Raw genomic sequence first — 13538 nt, 5'->3', positions numbered from 1 at the left:
TATATTTCTAAGGTTTGATCTTTTGTTTCAATGGATTTTAAATGCACACAATAGGGATGCACAGAGTAACTACATAAAAACTTGCCATTAAAAAAGCTTTAGGTTTTAAAATGCTCTTTTCCAATAGTCTTTAGAATAGACATGCAATAAAAGGCAGAGTTGATTTGTAAGGACAGTAGGTATAGAATTCCTCATGCTTTGGTTTGGTTTTTTGTTTTGGGGGTGTTTTTGTTCATTTTTTCCCCACTGGAAAATTATGAAAGAGAAGGGAGAAAAAGAAAACATATTACCGAATAACCTTACAAGTGACATTGGTTATATTATAGTTATATATATTATATTTAGTTTTATAAACTGAAAGAACTTCAGCTAAGAGTATGAGACAATGCAAGAAATCAGACATGGCAATTGCATGCATTTTTAGGAAAAACCTTCTAATTTTGCATTAATGTATCCAATTTCTATTTTGAGCAATTATCCATCAGGTTTTTTACTATCGAAATTCTAGGGCTATTGCTTACCTCAATACTCATGACAGATTTTTGTATATCATGTATATCATGACATCTAATATCTGTGCCCAGTGACACACAGAGACATACAAGAATTTCTGCTTCTTGAGATTTGTATATCTGCGCTCATAAGATGTAGGACTGCATATTTGAGAACCATCAGCTTTGCAGAGAGTCTATGTTGCTGTAACAAATCCAGGGGCCATACCCACAGTCAGAGTTTAATGTATCTCTATGCAAAAGTAAAAGTGATATGGTTTTTTGAAAGCATTACTTTTATGGGTGACTTCACCATTTCGGTTTAGTCTAATGGCTCATTTGGGGTAGAATTGACAGCTAATGTATCTACAGACATTAATTAACGTTATCTGGAATTAATTAATGTCACGGTGTGACTTGGGTTTGCCAATTTTAATATATTTAATTTCTTTTAGAAATAGGATTTAGGAGTAAAGACAACGCAGGCTTAAAACTTAAAAAGGTACACGAAGAAATTTATTAATAACAAAAAGAAAAAAAAGAATTTAGAATAAGATTCCTAGATTATTCCCTCCTCCCTTCATTCCACATTTCTTACCAACAACATACAGAGAACACTTCTGTCAGTTATCCACCCAAATAATCAGTTCAGTTCACTTAAGAGAGAAAAGTTCCTTTGTTTAGTTATGGACACTTGGAGTACCACTTTTAAAGGCAGGCTGCTGAAAAACAAAATTCTCTTCATCTCCTTCTCTATCAAATGTCTCTGTTCATATTTCAATCCTAGAACAGAGAAAGCTCCACTTCCCCGAGGCAAAAAGTCTTCTTCTCAAGCATCCAAACCTCCCCAAGTGTATTTCACAGTTTAAAGGAATTTTAGTGAAGTCACAATCCCCTTAGCCCACAAAAAGATTTTCAGCTACTTATCAGTTGCATCTTTTCAATCTCTTCCCACCAGGAACTTTATCTTCATTCCCCTGACCTCTGTAGTCTCCATGCTTCATTTCTTCTCATTCAGGGGATCTCAGGAGATCAAGAATCTTATCCAGGCATAAAGAAGTTAAAATTGTATCCAGATCGTGAGGAAGCCACATGGGCAGCTGGAGGGCCGCTTCTGCCACGGGGCCAGTGCCGAGGCCATGCAGAGCCGGGCGCCACTAGGCCAGGGCTGGGGCTGCCCGAAGCCATGCGGTCAGGGTGGGGGCCGGGACCATGCGGCCGGGCAGTGCCGGGCCATGCCGGGCCGGGCTCCCTCGCCGAGCCCAGAGACAGAGCCACCTCACCCCCCAGGAGCCGGAAACCAAAAGACCTTAGTTAACTTGATCCACTGTGATTTGTGAAAGCGAAATAACTTTTAATTGGTTTCCCGAGCTGTTCATCACCGAATCAGCTCTCTGATTTGTGCCAGCAGCTCACACGGGAAACTCCAGAGACAGGAGAGTCCCTCCCACTCCCCAGCCTCATGGAGCCTTCCCTGAGGCGAATCCGCCCCTCCGCCCTACCAAGTGAAACCAACACAATTAACTTGCTGAGCTGCTAGTAACTATGTAAATCTCACTGCATGAGGTGTGACAGAGGCTGTAAACATAAGTAGTATCCTCAGCTGTATATTTTCAGACTATTAAATGCAAAGCGCCTCAAGTCTTGCTGAGAAGCTAGAGAGCATCTATTCCAGTAGCAAAGGGGATGCCAAGATCTCATTAGCAGCCTAACTTACCATGGAAACTTCGACTGACAGTAACATGTAAGGAGAAAAAGCATTTTCTGCTCACAGAGGTCAGGACAAAAAAGAGAGTTGGAAAGTTATAAAAGTGCTGAATGTACTTAATTTTAAATCGGTTAGGAATAGCAACATGGAAGTGAACTAGGCCAATCTATCAGCAATTTTCAAGGAACTCCAACAAAAGGCTGATGGGAATTCTTGAGAGGTGAAGAAACTCTTTTTTTTCACTGTGAGTTCTCTGAGTAGCCTTGATGCTTCCAAGTGCAACCCTTCCTGGATCTACAAGCTGGAGAAAGGACTTGCATTTCAAAGTTTATGCCTGGCATGCTTTATTAACATGTTTTGATCTAGAACTAAATACTGAAAGCGCAAGTCTTTTTTTCCCCCTTAAACCAAAGCTATAGGTCTGTGAGATTATAATCCTTTCCCAAATGAAGTTCTTCAGATATTAAATTGAAATTATATAAAATGTGAGCTTTGTGTTTCTCTGCTAGGCATCATATGGATGTGAGTGACAATTCCCACAAATACACATCAGACACACTAGATGCCTTGTTGACTCTTACCTGTCTTTCAAGTGGAATTCAGAAAATTAACTGTCTGTCATTACAGATTCATTCCTAATTACACCCATATAACAACTTTTGAAACCTGATTATTTTCCTGCCTTTGGGATAGTGAACTTAGTGCCCATGTGTAAGTGTTCTATTGGCAAAAAAAAAAATAATAAAAAAATAAAATAAAATAAAAAAGTAGCTCGGTGTACTTCTGATTTTCTGTGGGGTGCATTTGAGCTAATATTTTGTTTGGAGATGTTTCTAATTACCTATTTGGTTATATATAAGTGCTCATTTAAAATATAAGAAACAATTTTGGATTTGCTTCTTTGACATAATCCCTCCCTGCTTACTGTTGTCATGGCAGAATGAATTAGGTTCCAGGTGGTTATCCCATCATCTGTGGATTATAATTACTAGTCATGTAGAATTAATTAATTTCCATTGTGGCATTACAATGTGTAGACTGTCCCATAAAACTGGGGGCAGTTTCTTGTCCTAAAGAACTTTCAACTTAAGTATAAAATAAGAGATGAATACTGCAGAGTCATGACTTTGTGGAACTGAGAAAAGATGCTATGACTGGTGGTACGGGGCAGTCCTTTGCAGCATATATCTAAACATTATAAATGTTTTCATAGACATCAGGGTGATACTGGTTTTGCAGGCTTTTATTGAGTGGTACATTTCAATGTACTTACTGAAAAATTGGGCAAGTGGGCTTGGGCTGAGGCTTGCTTGAGAAGAAGTGGGAGCCATTTTTCTTGCTCATAGTATCAAAATAAAAATGGGTGAGAAGGCAAGTGGAAAGACTTTCAAAGTAGAGCCAAGTAGTTTTGCTCTACTTCCTTCCTCATGTTTACTACATTGGGAGATAATAAGTTAAGTTCCTGTGCTGGTGAAAATTATCATTGTGGCAAATCCACTATTGTTTGTTCATTCAATTTTGCCTCAATATTTAGGAAGTGGCCCTTGGTCAATGGATTTTATATTTTTAAGGAGTTCAGAAGAAAGCTGCTATTTTCTAATAGCTGTGAAGAGAGTCAGATATACAGCTCCCGGAGCTGTTAGTTGGTCTAATAGGTAAGAGGGTAAGAAAAACAACATAAAGTCATAGGTGGACAAATAAAAACAGAATGTGCAAAAAGTGTAGTACCCTGTGTCAACTAATAATACCAAGGCTGTGTGTTCATTCCCATACAGGCCATTCATTTAAGAGCTGAACTTGATGATTCTTGTGGGTCCCTTTCAAGAATATTTTGCAATCTGTGACCTGTGATTATAACTGCAAAGGAGACATGGTACACTCTATATTCATTACAGTATCTCAAAGCCCTTCTGGGAATACAGTGGCTTCTTTTTTATCTGGCCCGTACAATCAAGATTTCTTTTAGAAATCCTGAAAATGGTCTGCTGTATAATGAAAAAAAAATACCTGGGGACAGTTTTCCAAACTTATTCAAGTGCCTTTTGTGTCCTAAGGATGTCTTTTCTGTGAGTTCTCTTAAGGAGAAATGGTAGCAATTTCCTAGACAAACCTGCATTTACTAATTTATAAAATTATTATTTTTGAATAAAGGTTTGAATTAACTGAAGAGTTGCAAGTCTAAAATATTTTTTACATATTAATTGAAACCCAAAGCCTTGGCGTTTAGGGACTTGATCCACAAATACTGTGAATGTAGAGCTTATAATTGAAACTCAGGCCTGAAATAATTGTTTGCTTACAAACAATAAAGTAAGGAAGGAAAAGAAAAAAGTACTGTGCTAAATGCAATCAGTGTCATAGGACCAATTCTTCTCTCTCTATTTCTTTCAGAGTTACAAATGGTATAAGTAAGTGACATTAAAAGTATCTCGATTTTTTTTTGTGGGTTTTTTTTCTCTGTCTTGTCTTTTCCTGCAGATCTTTTTCCATTCTCATTGTAGTCAATGCCTCTGACATTGACATATGTCTTTGAAATATAAAGCACCACATGGTCCCAGAGCTGAGACTTTTTCCATCCACATGACTCTCAAGCAGAGACCTGTGAGCAGTTACTAAAAGCAGCCTCACAAACAGCAGTGCGTGGAGACATGTTTAAATGTTTTTATTATCCCAGTGGCAGAAGGCTTAGGAATTTTTGAGCAGGATCAACCTTGAAAAATTTCCAAAAAACTGCAGGTGCTTCTCTGTTAAGGACTTCCCTCTATATAACATGGATTAGGAGCAATTTTAAAACCAGTTTGCTTTCCTGAGCAATGTCTAAACTTATGCTAGATCAGAAAGAGTATGTCAGGAAAATGAGCTCACAGTGGGGAGCTAAAGTCTCTTCAGCCATCCATATAAGTTCCTTTTATCTGGATTCCTTGGGATATGCTGTCACAAAGGAAGAGTTGATTGACTTTCCGAAGAAGAGGGCCTGCTAGTGTTCACCCTGTGCAGTTTACCCTCTACACTAAATAGGAGGATAAAGGAGTAGGGTATGCAATGCACTTTTCAGTGGAAAGTGTGGTGGTGGCTTGCTGGGACACAGTATTGAGCTTTGGTTGTTTATCTGTAAGGTGGTGGGAAGAAGGACATGGTAGGAAGGAAACTTCTCACTTCTGCTAAAGAAACAGATTAAATGGGGCATAATCCAGGCTATATGATTATATTTTCACTGTATCCACTGTGCAAGCCTATTTAGTGCTTAGCTTACAATGTGCAGTCGTTTTTAAGCTTGGGGTTTTTCCACATTTTTTAATCTTTTCAACAGCTCGCAAGTTTGAAATGGGATGCTCTTTTTAGGATTAACATCTGGACAATAATCTTGTTTCTGTTTCTCAATCGATTTTAGAGTTAAATGTGTCTTGTCAAAACACTAACAGCTACCTATCCTTGTGCTTGGGCTAGCTCTACTAAAAAAGTTTTTCTGCTCAAGGATTTGATGCAACTTGAGTTGCAGAGAACTGCTGCTGTTCCTGCCGTGAGCATGGAGAAGCAACATCTCACAGGAGTACTTTCATAATGTGATGCTGCTTCCAAATAGGAGGAGAATAGCAGGGAGGCGCATGCATCCTACGCATAAGAACAAATTAAAGGGAGATAAAATAAGTTTAACATTTCTTCTCAGTTCATCTGACTAAAACAACTGACACAGTTCTTCTTTACATCTCTAAGTATGTGCTCTTACAGCGTCATCAAAGGAAGGACACGGGATTCAAAAAAAAAAATAAACAACCAAACAAAAAAAAGATAATGAAATGTGTTTTTCTTCTGAGAATCAGATGACCACTATGTTTACAAAAGGATCTGAAGCACATCCATATTTAAACATTTTCAGACTGTACCTGACTTTCCCAGTACATAGCCACTGGCTACCTAAACTCCATCTGTGGGTTTTGCCTGGCAGTGACCCAGTGGTGAAACTAATAGTTTGAAGAGACAGGAAGGTTAAGCAAGCTTTTACCAGCCAATCTCTGACAGTGTTAGTACAGTACATAGTAGTACCTCCGTGACCTGAACATAATTTGAAGAACATTAAAAACTTCATGATCTCTACAATGCTTTTAAAAGGGTGTAGAAATTCACCATGTAATTCTACCTCAGAAAAATGAAAGTCACAAATATTTGAAGTATGTAGGAAAGGACAATCCATATTATTGTTTAGGACCCCTAATGACTGTCATTAGCAATAATAGTTATAAAACTAACCAGTAAAATAACCACCTTAAAAAAAGGAATATGAAAAAAACTTACTAATTGTGAGACATTGTAAAATGTTAAAGAGTTTTGTGGAATGTGGCAGAAACTATATGATGTGAAGCATTTAAAATTTGCCAAACCAAAGTATTCAGAAATAGACATACAATTCAAAGCATTTTTCTACTGTTGGGGTTATCTGCTCTATATTTCTAAAGATCTCCTTTTGAGAAAAAAAGAAATTAACTATAATTATAAACCCAAAATATCTGTCTTGTTTTATTTTTCAGCACAAATTGAAGTGATACCATGCAAAATTTGTGGTGATAAATCCTCTGGAATACACTATGGAGTCATCACATGTGAAGGTTGCAAGGTATGAGATTTTAATACAGCATAGTCATGACCATTTGCATTAGCCTCAGGCACCTGTGTACAATGATACACTCTTACAAGCTTCCAAACAAGTGGTGCCAAAGGCAGTAAAGCTTACTGCTGATGAAGATGCATTTCATGCCTAATTTTCCCAGTTGCTTTCCATTTTATCAAATAGTCTTTAGAGCTACCTCCTGTTTGAACCATTAATTAATTACATCTGGTGCAATGTAAGTGCTGACACCAACAGAGGCTGGCAACTGTAAGTCACACCTGCTCTACCTTAAATCAGCTTTGAAAGAGGTGGATTTCTTATGTTGTTTCCTGTAAAACCCATGTAACATTACAGTTGGCATGTTACTTCTGGTCAGCCTTTTTTAAGAGCTTACAGGTGTGAGTTTGATCCTTTTTTATCTCCTTTTGCACAATCGGCAGACCAAATTGTAATCTCCAAAAGAAGGAATGCCTCACATTATGAGCAGTGTAAAAGGATTCTTTGTCTTCTTCTTCTTCATAGGCTTTAGTGCAGGGGCAGTTGCTGGGAATTGGAGGTTAAAAAAAAGGGTGGAGGGTGGAGATGCATAGACTTGCTGCTTAGACATGCCAACATACTGTCTCAGGCATTAGTTCAAATAACACAAATCTGATCCAAGCAAAGAGAAGAAAGGCTTCAATTTTCAATTTTAAAAATTGTCTGCGATTTTATTATCTAAGGAATTATGATATTACTCATGCAGTTTCACATCACATTTTGGTATTTCACTTTTAATTGTAAAAGGGAAATTGCAAAATGAAGAGGCAGCATCTCTAATTTCTTGTACGTGGAAGCACACAAACTGGGACATTTGAAAATGGGGGCCTGTTTGTAGAGTGAAATCACAAGTCTGTATGCTTTTTTACAAAGTAAAAATTTGGGTACCTATTTCAAGAGAAATATTTTAGTGCTAGTACACTGAGAACCAGCTGGTAAAGATCAGGAGTTTTTTTCAGGAGCATTAACAATTGTAAGCAGAACAATTTGCGGTGTGTCTTTATCTTACTGTGGCACTGGACTAGAAATAAACATCTTCTTGTGACGATCACATGAAACAGGATTAAACTAATTGATCTGATACTTCAAAATTGGCACAAAAGCTATGGAAGAAAATTATGTTAAGCAGAAAAAACATCTTCTCTCAGTACTCAGAGCCCATAGACTGTCTAGGGGTATAGTCTCCCGTAGAAGTAATTAGGGTTAATGCTGGCCCTTGTGTGTGCCTCAAGAGGAGATGATACCACCGTGCTCTGTGAGTAGACTGCTTATTGAGATAAAGAGATTCTCTTCCACTTATAATAGTTTTAAACCTATTGGGTTTGTGCCAGTTTTGCTGTATCAGATCAATTAGTTTAATCTTGTTTTGTGAGCCTGTGTGAAAAAAAAAGGTGTCGGTTTTTCACGTCAGTTCCACTGGGAGGCATCTTAGTCTGTCAGAGCTCCCTGTTAAGGTAAGCACTGTTTTTGGCAGTGCAGCTCTGCTATCCATTTAAGTTCCCATCATTTAAATAGCTGTTCCCTCAGCCTGCATACTGGTCATTTCTGGCTCTTTTTTTCTCAGTTTGTTGGAAACCTGAAATGATTAAGAATGGAACTGTGTGTGAAAGAAAGAGGGTAGAATCACTCCACAAGCATGCACACATGTTGAGCCAGGCACCAGACAGCAACAGCATTTCAGTACATAGCATCCAAGAATTATAGTGCCAGTGGTAGTGCTACAAACTTCAAGGAACAGAAAATCCTTTAACTCAGTCTCCCTACGTTATCTATGCTGCTGCAAGTCCATATTCTAAGTGCTTAAGGGTCATCTGAAATATTACTGTTGGTTTGCATGCCTGCCTGCCTTATGCTGAGCATGCATATGCAGTGGACTTGCTGGACCCACTGAGTAAGTTTGCAGGTATTCTTACAGAAGGGTTGAAAGCTACATCACATCTATCTCTGTGGCTGCTTCTTCACTAAGCCTTTTATAATTTCTTGTGCCTACCCCCAAGTAAACTACTGTCCACCACTGTTTTGTCATGAATTAGAAAGTAGTTCATTTACTAGTTTCCTTTCTCAGACTGGCTATGGGTGAAGTGATTTGTTCAAGGTGCAGAAGGACTTGTCCGTGTTGGAAGTACTGGAAATCTGTCTTTAACTCTTTAGCTCCTCAGTAATGAAATGCATCTTCCTTCACACAAAATGGAATTATTCTGATGTAGAATAATGTAGCCAAATCTATATAAAGATACCATAAAAATAAAATGAAAGTATTATCTCTACTTTATAAGACAACATTTAGATCTTATGCAGGAAAATGAGAACATAAAATTCTCCTCAGAAAAATTAATTACTTGCTGTAAATTAATTTTCTTATGTAACCCGTGATACATAATATGGTCTTTTTTTCCTAAGGAGGGCAAAGATGAAACAAATTCCTCTGAGATTAGATCAACCTTAAAGGGAACAAAAAAGTACTGCAGGAGAAGGCACTGTCAGTGCTAAATGGTTGTGTGCGTGTTTTTAACATTGCTGAGTTAATTTGTTCTCTGGAATCCATAGATGCTGCTAAAATCTAAAACTGAAAACAGAAAACTCTTCAGAAGTCAAAACAAAGACTTGGCCATAAAGTTCAACAAAGACATCTGCTATTAGCAACCATTTAGTCTTAAATTAAAGGCACCTCTACCATATCAGGAAAGTTTTGATCTGCTAAGATCAGTTTCCACCAGAATTTTTCTGAGAGTTGCCCCAAAGGACATCTGTTCTCTGAAATGTACAAATCATAAAATTTTATTTATATTTTAGATATTATATTTTAGATGTATTTAATTTATATTTAATTTATATTTTACACTTAAATCATTGATAGAGCAAGCTCAAGCCAGTTCAAGTGAGTCTCTATTCTTGACTTCAAGAACTAGCACTGACAGTGTCCTTGGTGGAGTACCGTGCCTGTCACTGTTACTGACAACCCACACAACCATAACTCAGCTGGCCAGGACCTGAGTGAGAACTCACCTATAAGCTGTAGCAAATGAATTGAGGCCTGTAGCACTATCACCTTGTGATTTCATCCATTGCTCAGTATTAGTATCCATCAGCCTGTGCAGAGATGCACTATTTTTTCCTGACAAATGATGTCAGCTGTTGCATTCTGGCTTCTTTGTAAGGTATTTGCAAGCCACCCCCGAACGGCACAATTACTTTGGTGTCACTTCTGGTCACTGGTGTTACTGCAGTAATTTCTGCTAAACTGCAGATATTTCTTCTGTTTTACTACTCATAGCAACCTTCATCTGCTTGCATTTAAAGTTGCCAAACTTGTTAGGGAGCTTCTCTATTTTGTTTTTTTCTCTCTGGAAAGATACTCCATGTAGATACTCTTGACCTTTATTTTATTTATTTATTTATTCATTCGTTTAGTATAGATCTATTTCTTTTTGTTTCTCTTCACCCCCTGGTTTCATTCCTCTTGTCACCTCAGCTACTTAGTGTCACTTCTACCATAATAATACCTATTCAGGCTGCTCTTGGCACCACCCCATAGCAGCTGGAAGCTCATAGGGACTTAGGTGTATATACTTCCCCTCCAGCCCTCAGATCCCTAGAGAAGCAGCCCATGGAAAATGCCATTATATTCTCATGGTAGTATCTAAAGGTGTTGCTTTCTCCTTTGTATGTTGGCTTTACTTGATACAGTCATTATATCCTAGTGGTTTTGTGAAGACTGAATTTTAATTACTTCACTCCTGAATTATCTGCCTCTCCAGATCAGATCAACATTTGCCAAGTTAAAGTGAACAGCAGACTTCAGCTTCTCATGCTATGTGTACCCAGAAACAGTTACCAGTCTCATCATTAAAGGGAGAAATGTCAAAACACGTACTTTGAAGTCATCTCTTATAAATGCTGACAAGTTTTTCCTCTATTAGGAGCAAGTATTAGATGATACAGAGTTGTTACTGCACAATAAAAATGCATTCTGTAATATTATTTAGGTACTTCTACAAAGTAGAATTATATTCTTTACAGAATAATATGCAGTTCTCCTTATATAATTAAATGTTCTTTCATACAATATCACCATATATGCAGAGCCACAGTGTAAGCAGCAGTGCACTAAATAAGCGTTTACTGTAGTTGTTTGCATGCAAATCTGTGTGTGTGTCCTCATGTGTGCACATGGACCTAAATATGCTCGTGGTAATACTTGGTCTTTTCTGCTCTCTTTCCCCAAGGGATTCTTTCGGCGAAGTCAGCAGAACAATGCATCCTACTCCTGTCCAAGGCAGAGAAACTGTTTAATTGACAGAACCAACAGAAATCGTTGCCAACACTGCCGACTGCAGAAATGTCTTGCCCTGGGAATGTCTCGAGATGGTAGGGAGTCAAATTCATGCTTCACATCTTCTAAGCCCTGTGAAACTTTTCTTCACTGCTGACTTACTAAAACTCCCTGTAAATTCCTGCAAAAAAAGAGAGGAGAAGCTCCATGCTTTGTAATGCATGCACTGTGAGAAGATCTTTGCCATCCCGTTAAAAAAGAAGGCTATTTTCGTGGGGGATGGGGAAAATCAAAAATGGAGAGCAGTATTAGTTTAGAACAGAAAGAGTCAGAAGTGAAATACGTTATTCTAATCAAAAGCACAGAGCACAGAAAGGTTACCTCTAGAGAGGTGGGTTTAAGCATTATATTAAGGATCAGCATTTATCTTTTCTTTATCTTATATTGATGTGTGAATGCACCCATTTCCCTGAAATCTCTAAAGGTCTGATAGTAAGGAAGCACAATCCTAGACAAACTTACACTTTCACAACATTAGTGGTTTCTGTTTGTTTTATTCAGAGCACTTGACCAAATATTTTGCACTGGAAGAAACCCCATTTCTTTTGCTTTCACATTGCCTCCTGTCCCTATCTGGGTCTAAAGAAAAATATTTCCTAATTTAGCACTGAAAATGGATCATCTGCCAGAGGAAAGCTCCACAGTCTATGCCATTTCAGGATCCTGTGCTAGGGCTCTGGCCACCTTCCAAAATGTGATCAGCCAAGACCAGCAGGCTGAGAACATGCATCGCACACCACACCAAACTGCAAACAATAGGAGGCTTGGGCAAGGTTGCCCACAGCTGACATACCCCGGGTGCCACGCCTCGTGCAGGGGATTTCCAGCTCAAAAACTTGTTTTATAGAGTGAGAAAATATTGGAAGAAAACCTTCCAATTTTTAAAAGTATTTTATATTCGTTTGATTTTCTCTCTTGAAAGCTTTATATAAAATGTGTGTTTTGAAATTAAGTTATTGATGGAGAACTTACTTCAAGAGCTATTTATTTAGACGGTCCACACACTATAAACTTATTTAAAATTTGGGCCGTAACGGTCTTCTTCTACCTCAGTGTGTCTTATGTCTCACTGAAATTATTTGTTTACCAGTCTCACCAATCTGGGAAGGGCCTTGCAATCTGGTCTTTATTCCAGGAATTCTTTTTGGTCCTAGCATCCAGTTTACTTGACACCCTACCTCCTAATTCTTCATGGTGATTAAAGAAGTAACATTTCAGCAATTTAACAGCACATGCTTTCCTCCTGAGAGTAGTATCTCCCACTGATTTAAGGTATCACAGGGGTATTTTAATGTGACTGACAGTGCCATCTTTCCAACCAGTAATTCAGAGACCATTGCAAAGACACAAAATTAGCGATTTTTCCAGCAGCATCACTTTGTTCTCTCACAGTTTATATAGGGATCTTTATGATTTTTTAGGATTAAGAATATTAAGAGTTCTTGCAAATTCAAAATTGACTGTGTGAATTTTGACAGAAAACTTTAATTTGATTTTTACCTCAGCCATGTAATAAATTCATTTTTATCATGCAGAGGCAGGATGCTAATTGACGGCAGCTGGAGAATCCAATTAATGAATATATAATGAGGATAAACAGTGGATATTTGGTTTTATTACTGAGGCCCTAAATTTGAAGAAAATACACAGTAGCTTTATTCAAAATTATTTAAAATACAGTCTTTGTATACTGTCCATAAGAGTATGCAGCATACCATGCACTGATTCCAGGGGCAGGCTGAGTTTGTATAAGGTAGCTTATAGCCTGAGTGTAGGGCTACAACTAAACTAATGTTGGCAACAAGAAAAAAAGCCTTCTTGGTGTAAAAAAAAAAAAAAAAAAAAAAAAAAGAGAAAATAAAGCAACTGTCACCTTGCTGTCCTGGCACTGTGTTTTCATATTATGCTCTACTTTTTCTGTTCTTTTTCCTGATTGAAGATTTTCACATTTATCCACATATAGGTTTAAACTCATTTCAAGGGCTAAATGAGAGTCCTATGATTCTGAATTGACCCATATTTCAGATGGGCTGGAAATACACAGTAATACACCTCATAATACATAGAAGTCTGTACTTCTGGAGCTATGTCTGCTTACCTGTTCTGATGAACTCTGCTGAATGTGTGGCTCATTTGTTTTAGAGCACAATCAACAACTGCCTCTGCTCTAACATCCCAAGATCTAGCCCCAGTAAAAGACCAGAATTTATGGAGAGATGGGGGTGGAGAGTGATAATCAGCTGTGATCAGCTCTGTGAATTTACTCCTCCTAGTTCCACAGTAATCAGCCTGTCATCTTTGAAAATTTCAGTCTCAGTGTAATGAACCCTGTTTCTGGGGAAAATGGTTTGCCCTCTTGTATTT

At 38.0% G+C, this 13538-nt stretch overlaps 1 protein-coding gene across 1 annotated transcript in view; it reads left to right on the top strand.

Moving 5' to 3' along the window:
* Nucleotides 1–6731: 6731 nt before the first annotated feature.
* RORB (RAR related orphan receptor B) overlaps nucleotides 6732–13538 on the top strand; it is a 31399-nt gene continuing 24592 nt past the window's right edge. Inside the window, exons 1-2 of the mRNA XM_056513731.1 lie at nucleotides 6732–6811; nucleotides 11068–11209. Coding sequence (XP_056369706.1) covers nucleotides 11197–11209 — 13 coding nt within the window. The 5' untranslated portion in view covers nucleotides 6732–6811; nucleotides 11068–11196. The remainder of the gene's footprint in view (nucleotides 6812–11067; nucleotides 11210–13538) is intronic.

This window comes from Oenanthe melanoleuca, chromosome Z (genome assembly GCF_029582105.1).
Source record: "Oenanthe melanoleuca isolate GR-GAL-2019-014 chromosome Z, OMel1.0, whole genome shotgun sequence".
Classification (NCBI taxonomy): domain Eukaryota; kingdom Metazoa; phylum Chordata; class Aves; order Passeriformes; family Muscicapidae; genus Oenanthe; species Oenanthe melanoleuca.
The sequence above is the reverse complement of the archived record's forward strand: the minus strand, read 5'-3'. Positions and strand labels throughout refer to the sequence as shown.